The sequence below is a fragment of the Mobula birostris genome, chromosome 2 (assembly GCF_030028105.1).
Source record: "Mobula birostris isolate sMobBir1 chromosome 2, sMobBir1.hap1, whole genome shotgun sequence".
In the NCBI taxonomy this organism is placed as follows: Eukaryota; Metazoa; Chordata; class Chondrichthyes; order Myliobatiformes; family Myliobatidae; genus Mobula; species Mobula birostris.
In genome coordinates, this window is record NC_092371.1 from 25,514,211 (window position 1) to 25,537,424 (window position 23,214).

At 41.4% G+C, this 23,214-nt stretch overlaps 1 protein-coding gene across 8 annotated transcripts in view; it reads left to right on the top strand.

The window, feature by feature from the left end:
• Nucleotides 1-23,214, top strand: part of stx16 (syntaxin 16) — a 56,528-nt gene that overhangs the window by 16,626 nt on the left and 16,688 nt on the right. For all 8 annotated transcript variants that reach the window (XR_011882640.1, XM_072238848.1, XM_072238878.1 and 5 more), the window contains exons 2-5: nucleotides 15,542-15,649; nucleotides 17,305-17,445; nucleotides 20,055-20,217; nucleotides 22,090-22,181. Coding sequence is in view for 7 of the 8 variants with exons in the window: in XM_072238848.1 (XP_072094949.1) it covers nucleotides 15,542-15,649; nucleotides 17,305-17,445; nucleotides 20,055-20,217; nucleotides 22,090-22,181 (504 nt within the window). In the remaining variant the exon portion in view is untranslated. The remainder of the gene's footprint in view (nucleotides 1-15,541; nucleotides 15,650-17,304; nucleotides 17,446-20,054; nucleotides 20,218-22,089; nucleotides 22,182-23,214) is intronic.

Below are 23,214 nucleotides of genomic sequence, written 5' to 3' on the forward strand. Positions count from 1 at the left end.
TGATTATTAACACTTCAGGTTCAATTTCCCCCCTTCCCATCTCATCAGACCCTCGTGGACCTGCCGAGTACCTCCACTATTTTCTGTTTTAATTTCAGTTTTGGATCACTTAGCGTCAAATCTGATTACAGTCTTGATGCAGTTGAAAGTCAAAGAGCTGAATTCCTGCGATTAGGTGAAAGTGCCTATTCTTGGCATCAGTACCTCATTTGACCAAGCACAAGGTGTGTTGTGACTTGGGACCCGAACCATTATCATTGGACATAGACCAAAACTACACAAAAACAGGCCCTTGGGTTCACAATGTTCATCATGTGTCCATCCATCTTCACTTCATCACATCAGAAATGGGGCTACGTGCTGATTGTTGAATTAAGTTCAGTTCCAAATGACCTTTTCAACATAAATGCTGAGTCATATCTGTCAGTAGCAGGAGAATATGAACATTTACCTCAATCATTCATTAAAATTGCCATTGATAGATCTCTCCAGCATCAATATCTTGGGGGCAAGGGGGCATTGATCACTTCTCACTTGTCTAGGTAAATACAGCACCAGCAACTCTTAAGTACCTCAAAGCAAAGCAGTTTACATCACTGGCTCCCCATCCACTATCCTAAAGATTCAGACTACCAAAGCACATTGTGGCTGTAGTGTGTATCATCTGTAAAAAAAAAAAGCATTGTAGTTATTCATTATGGCTACCATGAGAGAACTTCCAATGTCTTCCATCTAAAAGAAAAAATGACAATACTGACCTGGAAATGTATTGCTGGACTCCTCTACCAACAGATATGTACATGTGCCTTTGTCAAAAAGACAGCCATGGTTCAAGTAGAGAGCTGACTGCCATCTCTTGAGAGCAGTTAAGATTGGTTAATAAAAGTGCGCATCCTAGAATTGAAGTTTAAAAACAACTAAGTTCCACAAACCTGCTTCAATGAAATAAAAAAAACAGTGGAAATAATTAACGGGTCAAGCAGTATCTGTGGAGAGTGAAACCTTTTGTGTGATGTTAGATTTAAGGGAGAAATATTGACAAATGAGTTACTAATACATTTCCATGGAGGTTTGGTGAGATTTTTTGCTCTTTTACCTTGAGCCCTTAAGCCAGAGTCATTGATGTTAATTGGAACATCAAACAATAACTCATATAATCTGATTTCACTGCGAGGAGCAAGGCTGAATCTATGTCAGTTGTAATGCGGTGTCAAACTTTGTCTCAAGGTCAGTCAAAATCACATGAAGATAGAAATGTGGAGAGCCATCAGTCTTGAGTAGAGCCCAAGTCTAGACTGGTGAGTTACAGAGTCCATTTTTTCATCATTTGATATGATGAAGCTTTTAAAATAGTTCAAAGTTAGTTAATGCAAACTTTAAAAAAAATAGAAATAAACTGAAGCCATACAATGTTAGTGAACCATTGGCATATACTGTATAAAACCAACACCACAAGAAATAATTAAAACATCTGATACCAAAAAATCTGAGAAGCTTGTTTAAGAAAAGTTAAATTTCTTCTTGTTTCATTTTGGAAGTTGCTCACTGTAATGGAGAGATAGAAAGGATTTGAGTTAGCAGGAAGACAGTATGGCTAGGCTTGGGGATTTTTGTTAAAGTTATGAAAGGTGTTGTTCAGCAAATTTTTGCAATACTTATTCTTTAATTGTGATCTTATCTGGTGCTTCCTGTTGTCTGCAATTACTTTATAAAAGCTGTTTACTGCTGAGAATGGCAGCAACCCTGTGTATCATATAAAATGCTTTCTGTGTGCAGTATTGGACTTGGGCTGAAATCCTGATATGAAAAGTTGTACATGCAGCTATTTGACCATCCTTATGATCTGTGAACCTTGCCCAGTACACTTCCTATTACACTTTAGACCATATCACGAACTTACTATATCAGCAAAATTAATATCCAACAGTGAAAGTTAGCTGATAACATTGCAAATAATTGTAAATTTTGAGGGTTCCATATGAAGTTAAATACCATAACAGAACAACAGAGGGGGGAATGTTATATTGACCAAGGGCTAGGAAGAGGAGAAAATTAGCTGAACTTTCTTGGTGATCACACAATAGCCCATACTGAGCTGAGCAGCCACTGTAAACTTCAGGTGCCGCCCCAAGTTGGTGCTAACTTCTTCAAAAATAATTAGAAAAGAAAACTACCCTATAAAATTCAAAGAGAAAATTTGTTTCCGATGCTTTTTCATGCTTATAACTGTCATAATTCTAATGTCCTCTAAAAATAAATTTCTCTTGTTTGTTAAAATCAATGCGAAGAAATGTAATAGAATATTACTTGTGGGTTTTATCACAAAATTGTCATGTATGCATTGCATTTGCACATTTTGGGAAATGCAGTATTTGTGCTGTGGTTTGTGTGCAGTTTGCAGTGTGTTAGTGCAGAGTTTGATCTGTAAGTTAAGGATTAGTTGATGTATTTGGGATTTATACACCTCTCTGGCATGCGGCTAAGACTTAATAAGAAGTACTTTGTGACTGACTGTACTCATTTCCTAATGGCATCAGCTCCACGGCATACATGACCATCCCACTGACCATCCTGTTTAGAGATGCTACAGTTGGCTTGTCAGAATGGTATAGCACTCAAGACAATGAAGGGCACTTCTAAATTTGGATGAGGGCAGTATGGTGGGAACATTTCCTGAATTTTACTTATGCTAAATTGAATGAGAATGCTTTACGTTGGGTCCCTAAAATAACACGTTTTGCTGTTCCTCACTTCTGCGTTCTCATAAGCAGCAACAAAATAGTTGGTTTACGAACAGAGTGGCCCTGAACAAGAGCTTCAGCGAATCAAAATAATCTATTGCATTCAGAGTCTTGGTTTTTGTGGTTGATCCTGTACCAAGTTACTTTAACATTTGATGCTTTTCCCTTTTGATTATTTAACTACAAGGATCATGACCATGTATTAGTCCTTTACAGTTTATAAGTGTGTTACACAAAGTTCTGTTTGAACAGTCTGAACCTGGTATCCAGTTATTCTTTTGCAATACTCCACAGCATTCTACTTACAGAAATCAGAGAAAATTGGAGCTTCAAAGAAGGGAATCTTATTTACGTAACATGTCTTGCAATCTAAAATATTCCTGAAGTAATTTCTAAAATGTAGTTTCAGCTCTAAAGTTGTGAAGAATAATTTATGCATAGCAAACTCACAAAATTGGGTATGAGGAACCTAAACATTTTAATTAACCTCTTTTAGTGTTAGAGATGTACTGTGTATTGACAATGACGTTGATAAAACTACCCTGATGTTCTTCAGCTGATGCCTTGAAATCTCTCTTGCCTACCTAATGTGGTTCTGATCCAAAACGCAGGCCCTCTCATATCAGCCCTGCACTGGAATGAATCTCAGTCTAGATTTTGAAATCAGGTTTCCAGTCATTTGAACAATTCAAGGGTGAGAGTTCTGTCACTGAGACAAGGATGGCATTGTGTATTGCTGCAGAGTGTTGCAGTGCTGCTTTCTATTAGTTGAAGAATTATGCATGTAGAGTGAAAGATCTAGACTATGCCTTTCTACAAACTGATAGGCATTCTATTATTAGATGAAACTGTATACTATTGTTTTTCATTGGGATGAGGAGGAATCTGTTTCTGGGTAATGCTGAAGGGTGTTTGTACTTGTGGGGCATTATTATATATTTTGGATAATGTGGAAGCAAATTGTACCGGCATTGTACCTTAATCATCAAAATGTTTGTTGAGACACGGAGGGGGACAAGGAAGGTGAGATGTCAGGGGTGAGTTTTAAGGGAGATATTAAAAGAATGAAGAAGAAAGATTTGTTATTCTCTTATAAGACCATAAGAAATAGGAGCAGAATTAGGTCATTCAGCCCTTCATGTCTGCTCTGCCATTCCATCATGGCTGATCACGAATCTCACTCAACCCATACACCTGCCTTCTTGCCATATCCTTTGATGCCCTGACTGATCAGGAAACAATCAACTTCCGCCTTAAATATATGCATGGACTTGGCCTCCACCGCTGTCTGTGGCAGAGCACGCCACAGCTTTATTACTCTGTGGCCAAAAAAATCCTCCTTACCTCTGTTCTAAAGGGCATCCCTTAAGTTTGAGACTGGCCTCTAGTTCTGGATACCCCTGTCATAGGAAATATCCTCTCCACATCCACTCTAACAAGTCCTTTCAATATTCGGTAGGTTTCAATGAGATCCCCACACATTCTTCTAAATTTCAGTGAACACAGGCCCAAAGCTACCAAATGCTCCTCATATGTTAACCCCTTAATTCCCGGAGTCATCCTTGTGAACCTCCTTTGGACTCCCTCCAATGACAGCACATCCTTTCTGAGATGTGGTGCCCAAAACTGTTAACAATATCCCCATGTCATCTTCCTGTAACCTTTGCCATCCTCGCTAATCAAGAACCTACCAACCTTTGCTTTAAGTATACCAATGACTTAGTCTCTGGCTGAAGAAATTCTCCTCATCTCTGATTTAAAGGGAAGTCCTTTTATTCTGAGGCTATGTCCTCTGGTCTTAGACTCCCCCTCTACTGGAAGCATCCTCACCATGTCTATTCTATGTAGGTCTTTCAGCATTCTGTAGTTTTCAATGAGGTCTCTCCTTATCCTTCTAAACTCTGAGTACAAGCCCAGAGCCATCAAATGCTTCTCATGTTAGCCCTTTTATTCCCAGAATAATACTTGTAAACTTCCTCTGGACAATATCCAACACCAGCAGGTCCTTCCTTAGATATGGGGCCCAAAACAGCTCACAACATTCTAAATATGGTCTGACCAATGCCTTATAAAGCCACAGCATTATATCTTTTTTTTATATTCTATTCCCCTTGAAATGAGTTTATGAATATTGAAATGAATATTGCATTTGCCTGCTATCCAGTAAACCCTTTGCACCTATTTCTGAATTAGGTTAGAAAATAACCTATATCTTTATTCCTTCTATCCAAGTGCATGACCATAGACTTCCCTATGCTGTATTCCATCTGCCACTTCTTTGCATAATTCTTACAACCTATCCAACTCTAATTGCAGGCTCCCTGCTTCCTCAATGCAACCTGCCTTCCCATCTATCTCTGTAACATCCACAAAGCCTTCAATTCCATCATCTAGGTCATTAACATATAACGTGAAAAGTTGTGGACCCAGTGCCAACCTCTAGTCACTGACAGCCAACCAGAAAAGCCCCCCTTTATTCCCACTCTTTGCCATCTGCCAGTCATCTGTTTTCCTATCGAAGTGCCCAGATATAGGGAGAAGTGGGGAGTTTCACTGTCAGACAAGTGTAAGAACTCTGGTCAGGAGTAGAGTAATTAAGAGAAGTAGCAATTTTGAAGGCACTTAAGCACAGTCGCTGAAGTTTGAAGTGTTGGCTTCAGAAGGTCATGGAACTGGGATTTCAAATGCTGCAGGCTGTGAGCATGATTGAATTTTCAGACCTTTCACCTCTGCTTCTGTTATCATTGCATGTGTCTTCCTTCAGCCTTTTTTCATTTTGCTTGTTCAGCCCAGCCTTCTATTTGATTGCATTTAGTCAGGGGTGTATCAACGGAAAATAGCGCTATGGCAAGCACTGAAATTGTGTCCCTGTCCAAACATCTGACACCCATTGTTTAGATAACCTTACCATAATATCAGCTCAAAAATACAAGTCAAGCTTGTTAATCTTTTAATTTACAAATTATGGCACTACATGAAAATTATAACTGCACCTTCCTTGCTTTCACTGATGCAAATTGGTCTATGATGCGATCAAAGTCAGTTTTTTCAGTTTCTTCTCTTTCTACACTCAGCAGAGCAAGATCACAGAGTCTGCCTTGACCCATGGAGGCTCTCAAATACGAAGTATTAGTTTTAACTTGCTGAATGATCTCTCACAGCTGGTGTTGGAAACTGCGATGGTTAGCATTATCTGAATAGCAATGCGAAGATTGGGGAAGACGCTTTCATCTCCATACTGAACAATAAATTCAAGAAGCTCTTCAGGTCTTGATATTTTCATTTTGACCTGCCTTGATAGCAACATTCTGCAATCCAAAATCTCTTCATATAGCTGCTGTCCATCAACATCAGAGCTGTACAATTCGCCCAAATTTTCGCACTTCTTCTTTAGGTCGTTACTGTCGGCGCCGTAACACAGTCTCTCGTCATCGAGAAGGATCCCAAACTTGGTGTCAGTGTCATGCAAACGAGCTAACCTTTCGTCCATTTCTCTGTGAAGACGGTCGAGTGTTCCCTTCATGACTCTTTCCATTTCCTCCTTAGCTGTTAACTCAGCGTTTCTCGAGTTCTCATCAGCCATTCGTTTTTCTCGTCTCTGACATCCTTCAACTTCAGTGTTCCATTCTTGACAGAGACTGACTCCTTTGAGAGACTCACTGACCAACACTTCTCTTTCATCATAAAAATGATCTCGGAGGGCTTTCATATCCAGGGCAGCATCGTGGAAGTTCATGCTAGGATCCTGCAGCCTCTTTTGAATACAGTCAATGTAAATGAGTGCTTTGTTCCAAAATCCTAGCAAAATCAGAAAATCGTAACTCAACATGCGGTTGTACAGCTGCCTTGCGTCACTTCTTGTTTCACTGGTCTCGTTTTCATTGTCTCATGTCCTGGAGAACTTGAAGTATCTCCTCAAGGTACTTATTGACAGGCTTCGTTGCTTCTGTCCTTGCACTCCACCTGGTTTCGGACTCCGACTTAACAACCACAGGCACGGCGTTTTTGAGTTTCTCCCAGCGCTGTGTTGAACGAGAGAAAAACACGTAGAGAGCTTCGATGGGTCCAAAAAACGTGACCATCATTGTATCCTGCTTGGCTGCATGTACACTCACCAAGTTGAGTGAGTGATTGTCGCAATTCACAAACACTGCCAAGTTGTTCTTCTCACTTATTCTTTGATGAACACCACTTCTGTGTCCAGCCATCCCAGCAGCGTTGTCATAGCACTGTGACCGACAATCTTGTAGCTCCATTTCGTCCTTCTCTAGCTGCTTCAAGATGTCTTCAACCAAGCTGTCAGCATCCTCCTGGCATATCTGGATAAAACTAAGGAAGGACTCTCTAACACAGACTGTTTTCCTCTCAAAATCAGCTTCCACATACCTCACTACTTCTGACATCTGCTCACGGTGTGCCTGATCAGGAGTCCAGTCAAACATGAGACCATAGTACTTGGCTTTACGAATGCTTCTCAGTAAATCCTGGCGAACAGTGGATGCCATCATGTGGATGAATTCGTTTTGGACACCCAGTGAAAGATAAGACGTGGATCCAGGATGACTTTCCAAATGAGTGAGGTGTTCTTTTATGACAGGGTCAAAGATGGCCAGTAGTTTCAGTAAGCCAAGGAAATTTCACACATTGGAGTCATCGTCTAGCTGAAGTGACCTCTCTGTGTCCTTGCAAAGCCAGGTTCTGAGTCGCAAGGAATTTTATGCAGTGAAGGATTCTCATCAAGATAACACACCACTTCTGCTTTTCCTTCTCAATCTGTAACTGAAATACTGTGTCAATAACTCCTCTGTTTCTAGCTAAATTCCTTTCCATTTCTTTCCACTGTGTGAGGCATTCCCAATGATTCTTGGCATTTTCATGAACACTGATCCTTTCAGGTGCTTTCCACTGGTTGAATCCACTTTTCTGCTCCAATGAGGATTGATGGTCTGACCGGAAATAGAGAAGACAACAGATACCAAGTGCAGTCTTTTTAGAAGGAGAATAGACCAGCCACGACAGAGTCACTTCCTCACCACGACCATTTCCCAATTTCCTCTTGAACCAAGTTTTGTTCATTGAGCGGTTATTTGTTGGTAAGAAAGGTCCCTCACTGTTCTGGAAATACTTCGAACCTAGCTTTATTATTTCTGTTCTCAACGCGTCAGGCAGAATTGCTTTTCCAGTATCCTTGTCGAACTTCAGAAGTCCAATGTCACGCTGTTCAATCACTTCTGGTATGACAGTTCAAGGCTCTTTGACACCATCCAGTTCACTAGGTTCAGTGTCGTCAGGTTCAATCTCGTCAATAAACTCAACATCACCACCATCACCATTGTCTTCCCCTCCTGTCATGTCCACGTTCTCTGTGGCAGCCTCACTCTTAATCTCGGCATACTTGGATTTATCTGACTTGACTTACTCCTCGGCTTGTGACGCATTTGTACTTCATCCACCTTTGGATTCTAGCAAGCTTGTAGCAGGTGCAGGTGACTCCATGGAATGTATCGAACTACTTGTTCTGGGCTTTTCAAAGAAGTGCATGAAGAACTTGCTCAAAATCTTGGCTTCCTCCACCTCCAACTTCCGTCTCTTCCGTCCTTCAGCTCCGCTTTCCTCCTTCTTCATGAAGAAACGTTTCATGGTCTTCTTACACAATGCTCTGAAATAAGGCCATTCTAGTGTTTCTCACCCATGATAATCAAAGTCAGATCATACATCTGAAGAAAATTCTTTTTTCACTATCCGAGGATGGCTTGTCTGACTTTAATAGAAACTGCTCAGTGGCGCCCCCTTCAAGTGGCGCCCAGGGCACGTGCCATACCTGCCGTACCTAGATACTCCACTGCATTTAGTTTAGTTTTCTCAACCACATATTCTAGAATGTCCTGCACTGTCATCACATTCTGGGTAGAACATTTCCCCTTAATTTATTGGAATGATTTAATTGTTCTCTTAAAGTATTTGATTCTAGTTTTAGGCCCCCTGCAGGCAGAAACATTACAGTTCGTGCATGTGTTGAAATGATGATGGGAGGAGTTGAGCAGCTAACCCAGGGGAGAATTGGCATAGTCAGATCAGGAGGAAAGTGAAGCATAAGGAAGATCTCAGAAGCAACAGGAGGAAGGCTGGAGCATGGCTGTGTTCATGATAGAAGCAGACAGACTCTGTAATGGACAGATTATAGTGAGCTCAGTTTGGGGGGGGCAATAGACTATTGGTAGTTGCTAACAGTTGCTTGGATGTCTACTGAGGGAGGAAATGTAGTTGGTGTCTAAAAAGGAGTTGTTATGAGAAGGACCTTCTCAGTATTTATCCAGAGGATATAATGGATTTTGGGTTAGTTGTCTAGGTGCGGAAGCAGTTTAGTGGTTGATAGAGCTTTGTATTACTTCTGTGTGAAGGCGAGCTAATGTTCTAATGTTTAGACTACTGAAGATTTACTAACATTCTTCACTACATAATCTGGGCTGAAATTTAATTGCAGATGGAGTGTTGCATTCTGAGTTCTCTATTCGTTGTACTGAGATGCTGATTAGACCCACAGAGAAATGCAGATTTTATTCTTGACATGTCACCTTCAACCAACAACATCAGAAAATAGTTTCTTTGGTTATTTGTCTTGGGCTTTTGCAGAACCTTGTTTTTTGCAAAATAGTTGTTGCATTTGCGCATAGTTTAGAAGCTACACTTCAAAGGTAACTCAATGGTGAAATATTTAGAAATGTTAATCCCTGTGAACAGTGACTGCTTCTGATGGGGTTCCATGAAGAGCTAATGAGTCATAAATTATTAACACAGTTTTCATTCTGCAGGCATTCAGCTGGCTTGGTACAGTAGATGTCCAACCCCTCCCCTCCCCCAAGATCCTTCATTATGTTAGATAGTTTACTTAATTTTACCTCATTAACAGTTCTCTTTCCACTCCTTGCTTTGTAACAGAAAGCAACATTGCAGGATTGTTCAGAGGAATTTTGGTTTTCTCCAAAAAATGTTAACTGACTGAACTTTGGCATTGGACTTGGTTACAAAGTAGCTACTGCTATTGGGAATGCTGGGTTCTAATATTTACTGTCGACTGTTTTTTTTTCTTGCTGTCCAATTCGGCAACCTGTATCTGTTCTCTGTTCTGTGGTCTTCCTGGTTGGCTGGGTTGATGGATGCTACCAATCGCTGCAGGAGTTGGATGAGGTACTGTCCAATTTATCATTTTTAAACTGCAGAATGAGCTATTTGATTCTAGAGCCCAGAGTAATCTTGCGCTGAAAATTTAACTTAACAGGAATTCCTAAATTTCCTTCAGGTACTGAGTTTGAATTTGTTTCAAAACTCAGCTTTCTTCAGCAGTAGTGGCCTTTGGTATGAAGCATTGCTTCAACACCAGTTAACAATATTTATATACAGCCACCAACGGCTCTTGCCATATAAACGAAGACTGATTTTGTTTATTTTCCATGGTGTACCCAAATAATAAAAAATCACCGTTTTCTGTTTGACCATGAATATGCCTTGTATCTGGTCCTATGCCTCTGCTGTTGAAATCTCAATCTGCATTATTGTGTTTGAACATCCTGAGAATTGTCCCGATGTTCAGCTGGTCAGAAACTTCACAGGTTGGTTCGACAGGAGAAATTGAGGTTGTTCTCCTTAGAGTAGAGTAGGATGAGAAGAGGTTCGGTAAAGGGACACAGTATCATGAATTGTTTAGACAAAGTGAGTTAATTTAAACTAACCCTTTTAATGCATGGTTCTTGGGCCATTAGACCCAGAGTCAAAGTCCTGAGTAAAGTATAAAGAAAATGGGTACTAGAATCAAAATCAAGTTTAGTATCACTGACATTTGTTATGACATGTGTTGAATGTGTGTCCTCAGCCTCCTCTATCTCCTCTCTGAAGGTAGTAATAACAAGAGAGCATGTCTTTGGTGATGGGGTTCCTTAATGATGGATGGCACCCTTTTGAGGCATTGCCCCTTGAAGATGCCTTGATACTGGGGAGGCTAATGCTCATGATGAAATTGGCTGAGTTTGTAACCTTCTGCAGCTTTTTCTATCCTGTGCAGTTGCCCTTCGATACCAGATGGTGGTGCAAGCAGTTAGAATGCTCTCCACAGTACATCTGAATAAACTTGCTTGAGTCATTGGTGACGTACTAAATCTCCTTACTCCTAATGGCATATAACTGCTGGTGTGCCTTCTTTATAGTTGCATCAGAGATGTTGACACCCAGGTACTTGAAACTTCTCGCCCTATCTACTGCTGACCCTTCAATGAGGACTGGGGTGTGTTCCCCTGACGTCCACCTCCTGAAGTCCACAATAGATTTCTTGGTCTTAATAACATTGAGTACAAGGATGTTGATGTGACACCATTCTGCTAGCCGATGCATTCTCGTCACCATCTGAGATTCTCCCATTAACAGTTGTGTCATTAGCAAATTTATAGCTGGCATTTGAGCTGTGCCTAGCCATGTAGTCATGGGTGTAGAGCAGTGGGCTAAGCACACATCCTTGAAGTGTGCCAGTGTTGATTGTCAGTGAGGAGGAGATGTTATTTCTGATCCACACTAGCTATGGTCTCCTGATGAGGAAGTGAAGAATCCAGTTGCAGAGGGAGGTACGGAGGCCCGGTTTTGGAGTTTGTTGATTAAGGTTATGATGGTGTTGAGTGCTGAGCTGTAATCAATAAACAGCGGCCTGACATAGGTATTGCTGTTGTTCAGGTGGTCCATGGCCGAATGGAGAATCAGTGAGGTTGCATCTGCTGTAGGCCTATTGTAATTTTTTTTACATTATGATTATGATGTGGAATGCACGCCCATAAGCTATATTTTCACACTCTACATTTACTTCAGTGAGAGCTTCAAAGGGCATGTTGGGAGTAGAAACATAGTAAAAATTAGAAGCTAAATTGCAGTCTTGATTGAATGTTTACTACATTGTAGAACCAAGTAATTCCACTAGTTATGAATGGCAATGAATACATAAGCAGCTAAACAAAAGGGGCTGGGGTGGAATAACCCTCTCAATAATCATAGAGCCACCAGTGAGTGCAAAAGATTAGGCTGAAACATTCACAACCAAGTTCAACCAGGTGTTGACTGGGTAAACCATCTGCTTCCTCCTGAGATCCCCACCACCACAGAAGCCAGTCCTTAGGCAGTTGATTTATTCCACATAATATCATGAAATCGCCCAGAGTGTTAGAGACGGGAATGACCATGTAATTGAGAACATCTTTAATGTAGTACTGAAAACCTGCACTCCTGTACTAGCCGTACCCCTAGCCAAATTGCTCCAGTATGATTACAGCATAGGCATCTACCTGACAATCTGGAAAACTGCTCATACTAAGCAGGATTAATTCCATCAGACTAACTGCTACCAAGTCTTGCTACTTTCAATCCTCATCAAGGTGATGAAAGGCACTGTCAACAGTGCTATGAAATTGCATTTTCTCATCAATAACCTACCCAGTCTTGAAAGGCCTTCATAGTGTAGGCATGGAGAGGGTGTTTCCAAGGTGAAAGAGTCTAGGATGTGAGAATACAAGTATCTCCCTTTACAGCAGAGACAAGGGCGACTATTTTTAGTCAGAGGGTATGAATCTGTGCAATTCATTGCCATTGATGGATGTGGAAGCCAAGTCATTGGATAGTTTTAAAGCGAAGGTTGATACATTCTTGATTAGTAAGAGCATCAAAGTTAATGGGGAGAATACGGGAGAATGAGATTGAGAGAGGAAATAAATCAGTCATGATCAAATAATGGAGCAGACTTAAAGACCAAATGGCCTACCTCTTGTCTTAATAAGCTGCTCACCAATGCCCAGTTTTGCTTTCACCATCACAGTCTTGGTCCAAGCATGGATTGAAAAGCTGAATGTCAGAGGGGAGATGAGAGTGACAGCTGTCAACACCAGGGCGATGTTTGACCGAGTGCGTTACCAGGGAATCCAAGTAAAACCAAAGTCAATGGACATCATTAATGACCAATGCTGGACTTGTACATTGGACAGTGGAAGGTGGTTTTGTTTGTTAATCAGTCACCCCCAGTCCCAGGATATTGCTTCAATGGTTCCTAATGACTAGTTGACAATCCTGCATTCCTCCAGAAAACATGCAGCGGACAGTGATAATTCAGGAAGTGAAAATGTAGTGACTGTCAAGAATAGACTTCTAGAATTTAGACCTGGCAACAGTGAATGAATGGGGATATATTTCCAGGCCCAAGCATCTTCAACTGCTTCATTAATGACTTTCCTTATGACATCAGGTCAGAAGAGGGGATGTGTGCTTTTGATTGTACAGAGTTAAATTTCATTCACAGTTCCTTAGCCAGTGAACCAATCTGTCTCTGCGTGCAGCAAGGTGCAGGCAATGTACAAGCATCAGCTGATAAATGACAAGTAATATTTGTGCCTTAATAGTGCCAGAAAATGACTAGTTCCAAGTAGGGCCAATGCCAAGTGCCCCCAAACAACTTTCTAGAGGTCGCCATTGACCAAAAACTTGATTGGACTAGCCCATGAAATGCTTTGTCTTTAAGAAAGTTCAGAAGTTTGTATTGGCAGTGAGTTCCTCACCCCAGTTTTCTTCCCCATCACCAAGGCTCAAAGGATGGCAGCGTGATTGAATTGCTCAGATAATGTAGTTCCAAAGCACTATCCTTGATTGAAGGTCCATCCACTACCTAAACATGCATTCCTTCCTTTACTGGTATATCATTGCTTAGGGTGTACCGTTTGTGAAATGCATTGCAACCACTAATTAAGACTACTTCCCCCAAGCTTATAGTCTTTATATAAAGAAGGACAAAGGCAGCTACCTATGATTTCCTCTCCAAGGATCATTGTGTTTCAAGCAGATGACTTGCCATCACCTTATTAAGTGCCATTAGAGAAGAAGAAGAAAGCCCTTGACTCCGAGTGGAGTCATCGGTACGCCGTCATGATGGCGTTTTTTTAGCAGGCTTTCCTACTTTTACGAGGCCGAGTTGCTAGCTCGACGCTCAACCCAGCATGGATAGTAAGTGTGCAAGGGAACTGGCTGCCTTTGCTCCGAAGTCCGGCGCTGATGCCACTACGCCACCAACTGGCTGCCATTAGAAATGGGCTATAAGTTTTGGCTTTGCCAGCTGTGTCCACATTGAGTAAAATGAGCGAACAGAATTAATTGGAATTTTTGAACATTAATTGTATGATACTTGAGAGTGAATGTAATTTGGGGTGCTATCGTGTCACTCTTATAAGAGCCAGCATATACTAGATAGGCTGATTGATACACTAATGATACTGTGTTTTTTTTTGTAATTCATTCACCGGAATTCTGTTGCCAGGGTCCTACCCTGTGTATTCTTATTTATTCATATTTCTTCGCCATAAAGGAGGAGGCTATTTGACATATATCTGAAAATCCATCTTTTATTGCTTTCCAAGGTTAAGTTGTGTTACAAGGGCTTGTATGAATATTGTACTTTCATTAAAGAAGCCTCATAGAACATAGTTGCCCGAGTTTTGAGCATAAGAAAGTTTCTAATTATTTTAATAGTCTTTTTTTGTCCCCTGTATATGGAATAATACTTGAGCAAATGAACTGGCAATGGAATTAAATTAGTTGAGGGAAAATGGATCCTACAGATTAATAGTAGAGTCTTCACACTATCTGAGAATGTGGGGATATTTCACTGACTAACCGGAAGACTATTTCTAGAAATTGCTTCATGATTTGGTGTTTTGCATTCCTGTGAGTTTTGGATTTCCTTTTACTTGCCTTGCTTTGAAGATAATCTGTTAGATGTTGGATGGAATATAGAAATGGACTGAGACATTAAGCGCAGTTGGGTATTAAGGAAAAAAGACAGTTTCTCCAGTCTAGAAAGAATCTAAAAAGGATGAGTGAATCTAAATTGTATTAAACATTGCAATCAAAGAAGCTGCAAATATTCATTAGGGTCTAAAATTCTTGTAATAAAAGTATCTTCACTGAGGTGAAAAACATCAAAGGTACTTGTAAATGGATTTTAAACTGGGATTAATTGAATATTATGGATTATTGGAAGAAGAAGGTGCTTGGGCCAAAGATTGTGACTCTTCCAGTGAATCAGATACTACATTCCATCTATAGTGGTTTGGAAAATGGAGAGCATGGCCTCAGAGATTCTAGGGGATCACAGTGCAGCATCATTTTGAGTTCTGTTGAGAGAGTTGACAAAATTGAAATGTTTGGAGATGAGGGGTGATCTTAGTTAATCCCAGACTTTTTGGACCATTGAATTAAAATATGGTTTCATTCTGAAAGCTCTCCTCAGCTTTTATCTGTGGTGTAATGTAATAAACTTTGACTTGGTCATAAACTAAATTACTGTGGCCACTTAATAAACTGTGATGAAATTCTTTCAAACAAGTCATTTAGTTTTCCTTTGGAAATGGGTGTAGTAGGAATATTGGTACAGAATATATCCAGCCTTTGAAGTCTGAACTGTTTCTGAGCCCTACCACCCATAACTTGCACTGTTCTTGACATTTGCTATTTCTTTCACTGTCAATGGCTGGTTTCGTGGTAATGCATAAAGCTTTGAAGTGTAATAATGTGCTGAAAGCCATATTGTGTAATTTGGAGCTTTCTATGCACAAACACTACTAATCCAGTTAAGTGATTGATCTGATTGAAGTAAGATAAAACTACATTAATAGTAAGAATTCCCTAGGATCGATCACACTGGAAGGGATATGCAGCTAGAAAGCACTGGTATTTGTCTGACACGTGGTAAGAGGGCACTAATTGTGCATTTGCCTTGTTAACAGATTGCCAATGATCGCATGGCCTTGGTGTCGGGAATCAGCTTGGATCCAGAAGCTGCCATTGGTGTCAGTAAGAGACTGCCTCCTAAATGGGTGGATGGAGCGGAACAAGTAAGTGAGGAGTAATCCCTGGCTGACACAGCTTCGGCTTTACTGGGAAAATTGTCAAGTGCCAGTTCGTGAATGTTCAAAGCCCTCATTTGCTACTTGGTGTGAGAGACTGGTGGGAGAAGAAAGAGAGAGGAAAGGAGGTGCAATCAACTGATTTTATATGTCGGCTTCTGACAGGGAATGAGAAGGCTTTCCAAAATCAGGCATGTGAGAGGGTGGAAGAGATGGTGTCTTGCTATAATCATTCAAGGGAGAGTTCTCTTTCAGGAAGTGAGAGTCTTTGATCAGGCTATAATAGGATGAATCTCTGTTGGAGAATACGGAGACTCCCTGGTGTATCAGAAGGTGAGGATGTTCACCCTACCAAGTGCACATCAGTGAATGGGGAGACTTGATCAGTGCATATCTTATGAAATGGGGAGAATTTCTGTAATTGGTATTTATTTATTTATTTAGAGTGAGCGTGCAGAACAGGCCCTTCTGGCTCAATGAGCTGTGCCATCCAGCAACCCACCTACTTTACTCTAGCCTAATCACAGGGAAGTTTACAATGTCCAATTAACTTACTAACCAGTATGTCTTTGTATGGTGGGAGGAAACCGCAGTACCCAGTAGAAACCCATGTACAAACTTTCAAACGAACCACTCGGGAATTGAATTTCGAACTCTGATGCCCTGAGCTGCAATAGCGTTGTGCTAACCACTCCACTCCCGTGACAGGGAATGGGGAGTCTCCTTGTGGTACATGTGCCAGACCATGAGGAAACCTCCTTTGGTACATGTCAGGCCATGATGAGATTCTCTCTGCTATGTGTCAAGCCACTTTGCAATGCGTCAAGCCATGAGGAGACTGAACACTATATTTGTTAGGTTCAATGAATGAGGAGACCCCCTCTGATCATTCAGTTGTTGAGTAGCGAGAATGCTACCAGATTTTTTCTCAGCCCTTTGCCTTTTCCACTTTTCACCTCCCAGCTTCACATTTCTTTCCCCCGTCCTCCCTCACCCAGTGTCCCCCTCAATTACACAGCTTCTCCTTCACCTATGGCCTGCCTGCTTGTACAACTTCCCCTCCCCTCAGTACAGCTTACCCTCCCCCCAGTTTATTATTCTGGCTCGTGCCCCTCCTTTCCAGTCCTGATGATGGGTGTCAGCCTGAAACGTCAACTGTTTATTTCTTTCTGTAGATTCTGCCTGACCTGCTAGGTTCCTCCAATATTTTGTGTGTGTTCTCTAGCTACTGATTGAATCTAGTAGGTTTTTGAATTATGGAGTTATTGTTTGCAGGTGGGCAGTGTAAGAAACTGGGGGATCTCAGATACGTAGAAATGTAAAAATAATCTTTAGCTTCTGCTGGATAGGAAAGAATTATGCATGAAAATTCCGTTGCAAATCGACAGTGGAGGTAAGTCATTAGAGAATGATGTAGACCCCAGCCACAGACAGGGTGAGAAGGGTTACGAGCAATATTCTTCCTTGTCCCTATAAGATGTTCTTTGCTTTGTGTTTCAGTTTGTCAGAAGAGTGGAAGCCTAATTCAGGAGGTACCTGTCAGATCATTCATTGATGGAGGGGTCGGTCAAGGAAGCAGGCAGAGAGTAGCTGTGCGATGACATTTAATGTGTTTGATTTACCTCTCTTCCCCACCCCTTTAGATTCAATTTGACATCACTAGAATAAAGCAGAAGATGAAGGAGCTCGCCAGCTTACATGACAAGTACCTGAACCGACCCACGTTGGATGACAGCACTGCGGAGGAGCACGCAATAGAAATCACTACCCAGGAAATAACTCAGGTAGGGAAAACCGAGGAAGCAGCAATAGAGGGGAGATGCTTCGTAGGTGAGAAAAGGGAGCATGATGTGACCCTCATTTGGAAAGCCATTGTAGAACTTCATAAGCCGTTCAACCTGTAAGGTGTTCCTTAGCTGACTTTTTTAAAAGTCAGACTTAACATGCCATGCAAGTCAATATTGTAGCTAATATGTGCATGAGCTATGATATCTGGCTTGTATGTATAGCTTTTGTCACTTGCAGTACTCTGCATCTTTGTACTACTGCTGCAAATATCTGCTTATTCCTCAGTCCTGCCAAACCCATTACAGCTGTACCCAAGTGTTAGGAAGGTGTACATAGAAATTGCATTATTCTGGGCGCCACAGATCCTTTGGAAAGTTGGATTGCTTAGTGAGAGAGAGATTTCAAAAGAAGTGAGCAAGGCAGTGCGGACATTCTATGCACCACAGATCCGTTGGAGACATTGCATTGTGTAGTGGGAGAGAGATTTCAGAATAAGTGATTGGGGGCAGCTGGGACATTTTGTGCATCACAGTTCCATTGGAGATGTTGCATAATTAGGCACTTGGCAATAAAAGAAGTTAGATTTCAGTAGAGTGGCCAGTGGTAGAGTGGAGAGTTCAGGCTTTGCGACATAGAGGCTTCGATGAGAAGAGGTGGAGGTTGTGGCTAGTTTTTTTTTTTTGTTGTTGATTTTCTTTCTTTCTTTCTTTCTTTCTTTCTTCGTACAGAGGGGATTTTGGGCAGGATAGTGGAATGCTCCTCTTGCAGGATGTGGGTCAGCAGGGAAATCTCCAGTGCCCCTGACGACCACACTTACAAGAAGTGCTTCCAGCTGCTCCTCCTTTCAGGCTGTGTTAAGGAGATGGAGCCAGAACTGGATGAACGCCGAATGATTCGGGAGGCTGAGGGTTGATCGACAGGGCATACGGGGAGGTACCAGTATCCAAGGTGCAGGATACAGGTTACAGGGTGACCGTCAGGAGGGGGAAAGGTGGTAGACAACCAGTGCAGAGTACCCCTGTGGCCATTCTCCTGAACAACAGGTACACTGCTTTGGGTACTGTTTGGTAGTGGTGGTGACCTAGTGCAGGAAAGCCACAGCAGTCAGGTCTCTGTCACTTACTCTTGCTCTGTGGCTCAGAAGGGAAGGGGGAGAAGAGGCACACTGTAGTGATGGGGAATTCATTGGTTAGGAGTACAGATGGGAGGTTCTGTGCATGGGAATGAGATTCTCAGATGGTATATCACCTCCCGGGTTTCAGGGTCTGGGACATCTCGCTTAGAGTCCACAGCATTCTTACGCGGGAGGGTGAGCAGCCAGAGGTCATGGTCCATGTTAATACCACTGACATGGGTAGGAAGGGTGACGAGGTCCTGCAAAGTGAATTCAGAGAGTTAGGTGCTCAGTTAAAGAACAGGACCTCTAGGGTTGTGGTCTCAGGATTGCTACCTGCTCCATGTGCTAGTGGGGCCAGAAATAGGAAGATCATACAATTTAACACGTGGCTTAGGGGATGGTGCAGGAGGAAGGGGCTTCAGACTTTTGGATCATTGGGCTCTCAGGGAATGTGAGACCTTTACAGAAGGGATGGTTTGCGCCTGAACTGGAAGGGGACCGATATCCTTGTGGGAAGGTTTGCAAGTGCTGCACAGGGATGTGAATTAAATTAGAGTTGCAGGGGATGGGAGCCAGTGTGGATAGTGGATTGATTGTGGGAAAATATTGTTAAGCCTACATACAAAGTAAGGAATCAAAAGATTGAGTATAGACTAATATTCTGAGTTGTGCATATTTCAATGCAAGGTGTTTTGTACAATTACAGTTATAACAACACTAGACACCGGGTTCAATTCCTGCTGTTTTGAAGTAGTTTTAAACATTCACTCTGTGACCCTGTGGGTTTCCTCCGGGACATGTTAATTGGTCACATGGATATAATTGGGCGGCATGGGCTGGATGGGCCTGTTACTGTGCTGTGTATGTAAATTTCAAACGCCAGTGCTGCAACTGTGCATTAATACAGGACAATCATGGAAACTGACTCTTTAGCTTACTAACTTCAAGCTGACATTCAAGCAGCCATCTGTATCAGGCCGACGTTACTTAGTCCATGTACCCATCAACTCCACCCCACTGATGCCAACACTACAGCAATTCACAGTGGTGAATTAACCTACCATTCCACATGCCCTGGAGACGTGGGAGGAAACTAGAGTACCTGGAGGAAGTGCATATAGCCACCAGGAGAACTCCACAGGGACAGCACACAGGGTCAGGATTGAACCTGGGTTGCTGGAACTATGAGACAACTGTGACATTACACTAGCTTAAAAAAATTGCGAAAAAAACCAGTAAAGCCTGTTTTTATGATTTTTTTTTTAGGTATTTTGCATCTCTTCAAACTTGTATGAGACATCATCACTATAAAAATTGAGAGTAAAAGAGATGATAGACATGGTGCAGACACTTCAATAATTAAGCCAAGGATTAAGTAGAGCCATAGCTGTGTGTCCATACATTTTTTTTATGAGTTATAGTGTGTTGTTGGTTCTGGATGGAAGATTGGATGTCCTCACCTTTCTACAATTCTCTCTCCTTCTCTAGATGTTCCACCGATGTCAGCGCTCAGTGCAGAATCTGCAGAGCAAAGGGCGAAACTGCACAGAGCAGGAGGAGCGGGTCCTTCGAAATGTAATTTCTTCTCTTGCACAAGCTCTTCAGGATCTGTCAACTAACTTTCGACATGCCCAGTCTTCTTATCTGAAACGTAAGCATTCAAGGAGAGGGGAAATGCTTTGATGTAAAAAGCACTTACATATCTGATTGGCCTCCCAGTGCGTAAGGGTGTCATGTGATCAATGTTTTCTACAACAGCGGAAAGGATTGTATTTACTTGTACTATCTCTTGGATTTAGAAGCAGGGCCAAGTGTAACATGCAAACTAAAAATTGGCTGAGGTTAATTGTGTTAGCTTAACTGTTGACAAGCAGCACAATGCTCTGGGAAGCTCTTTTTCTGATTTGGTTTGTCAGTTGCTCTTGTATAAAGTATGTATTGGCATGTGCTTGGAAATTCATGTTTGATTAGTACAACTAAACTCATTGATCAGTGGCAGCAGGTAGTGGTGGTGGGCCGCTACTACTGTATAGTATTTATCACTACTGACTGGAGGTGAATTTGTAGGCAACTGAATCCTAAAGCACAAAGAGAGGTGCTCCATTGTGACTGGATCAGCTCTTTAAAAATGTTATTTAATTTGCCCTGCATCTTTAACTTTCTCATTATTTGCAAAATGTCTTTATTGCTGATAGTTGAGATTATTTCTGAGTTATTATGATCTTCCCTTACCTTTATACAAGTTGCTGTAGAAAGTTCTCATCTGGATTTTGCTAATTATTTTACATTTTTAATCCCCACCTGCCGATTTCTTGCCAGTTTTCTCTTTGGTTACCATATCAAAACCCTTCATAATTTTACAGATCCATTAAATATCTGCCAGAAGGCATTGCAGGTTCTGCAGATCAGACCTCTTCACTGAGGTTCTACATATGCATATCTTTCTGGCAAGTTTGTCCAGGGGTACTAAAGTCTGATACCCTGAAACGAACACATTACTCCAACTAATGGAAACACAAATTGCTGGAAATGCTCAGCAAATCAGGCAGTGTCTGTGGATGGAGAAACTGAGTAAGTGCTTCAAAGTTGAGGACCCATTGTTGGTCTGTTCTGATGAAGGATCTCAACTCCATTTCTCTTTCCTGACTGACCTGCTGAGTGCTTTCAACATCTCTTGTTTTTATTTCAGATTTCCAGCATTAGCAGGTTTTTGTTTTTTTTTTTGCCTTCATCCCTCTTATAAATGTTCCATTTATATTTTGCTTTTGAAGTTTTGTACTTCAGTTTACAAATGCAAGAAATCTTCACGTGAATTTGGATATTTTGAATGAAATCTTTAGGAACAATGTGTACAGTGTGTGCCAGGCCCCCATTGCTCGGAGACCCACAATTATTGCTTTGTTTTACTTGATATTCACACCTGGCATGATGCAAGTCTGAAGATTCACCTTCATGGTGAAATCTTGTGATTTCTTAGTGTGCTGGTCTTGGGTGGAGTGAGGACGAAATATCCAAGATTATCCTCTGTATTCTGTAGAATGTGTATGTAGTGGGCAAACGACAAAATAGGTTTGACTGTGATGCAGTCTTTGTAGAATTATTTGCTGACATTTATTGCCCAATTGTGCACATCGGAATGGGTGCGGGATTGCATGGCGCCATCACTGGTGTCTCTGAAAGATCAACCTTGTCTGGGAGAGCTGGGGATAATTGGAGAAGAATACCAGGGAAGTTTGGAGTGCTGCTTGTAAATCTTTGCCTCAAATATGATCCTGTGCTGAATCAGCAAATGGATTTCAAGACAGTAAAATTACCCTTGGTGTCACTAAATAGGACGTAAATAGTGGAAAAAATCAGCAGGTTGGGGAGTGGGAAACAAATAAACTCATTGACCTGAAATGTTAACATTTCCGCTCCACAGATGTTATTTGACCTATCAACTGTTTTAAAAATTCTTCATTTTTATGTTTTGTTTTGTAGGCTTGCTCCCTTCCAGTAACAGAAGTTTTGTTTTATGTCATAGGTTTGAAGAATCGAGAAGAAAGGTCCAAACATTTCTTTGAAACGTCGGTGCCACTAATGGATGATGCTGAAGATGACAGCCTATATGACAAGGTGGGCCTATGGATTAGTCATCCAGAGAATGCATGCTAAAATCCCACCAAAATACTGGAGAAACTCAGCAGGCCAGGCAGCATCTATGGAAAGAGTAGAGAGTCAGTAGTTCTGATGAAGGGTCTCGGCCTGAAACGTTGACTGTTTACTCTTTTCCTTAGATGCTGTCTGGCCTGCTGAGTTCCTGTGGCATTTTGTGTGTGTGTTGCCTTGAATTTCCAACAACTGCAGATATTCTCGTGTTTGTAAATTCCCACCAATGCTGGTTGAGAATTCAGTCTGAAGAAAAATCTGTGGGTATAAAAAGCTCTATCAGAATAAGTAAACCAGAAAGTTATGTCTTTGAAAGTTAACTGGTTCATATTGACCTTGTGGAAAGGTGAATTGCTATCCTTCATGAAGTGGCCCATTGTGTTCGGGCAAGCTCTCAGAGCAATTTCATTTGCAGGCAGTCAATTACTTTGTTGTCCAGCTGTAAATCCAATTTAAACTCGGCAAATCGACATGCAGCAGGTGAATAAAATCCAAATTATGCTAAGTGAGGAAAAGTGTGCCAGAACTCCAAATGCCCATTTAAAAGAAAAAGTAGTGGAGCATTACCTAACGATCTTAACTGAAAGATGGCCGCTTAGAGAATGTAGTACTCTGTCAGTAATGAACCAAGGTGTTGGTCAGAACTTGGCATTCAAGTTTCTGAACTGGGAGTTGACCTTGACTTTGGCGTAGAAGATAATATTGTAGTTGACGCCACTCTTTTAAAATAAGAGCCGTGTCAAAGAGCTGCATAACAGGGGGTCTGTGTAATGGTAGAGCCTTTATAATGGTTAACAGATGTTTCTATATTGTGTGAGATGAGCTCTAATATTTTGTTTTTGATTTGCTGGTTCACATGATCTACTTTAATCTACTTAAATCTGTTGGCCTGGCTCCTTGCAATATACAGTAAAATTCTAGTCATTGTAGGAGCAGGTTTTAGCAAACTTCGAGCAACTTTCTTTTGGTTTGCACCTGGCTTACACACCTGGATCCAAAA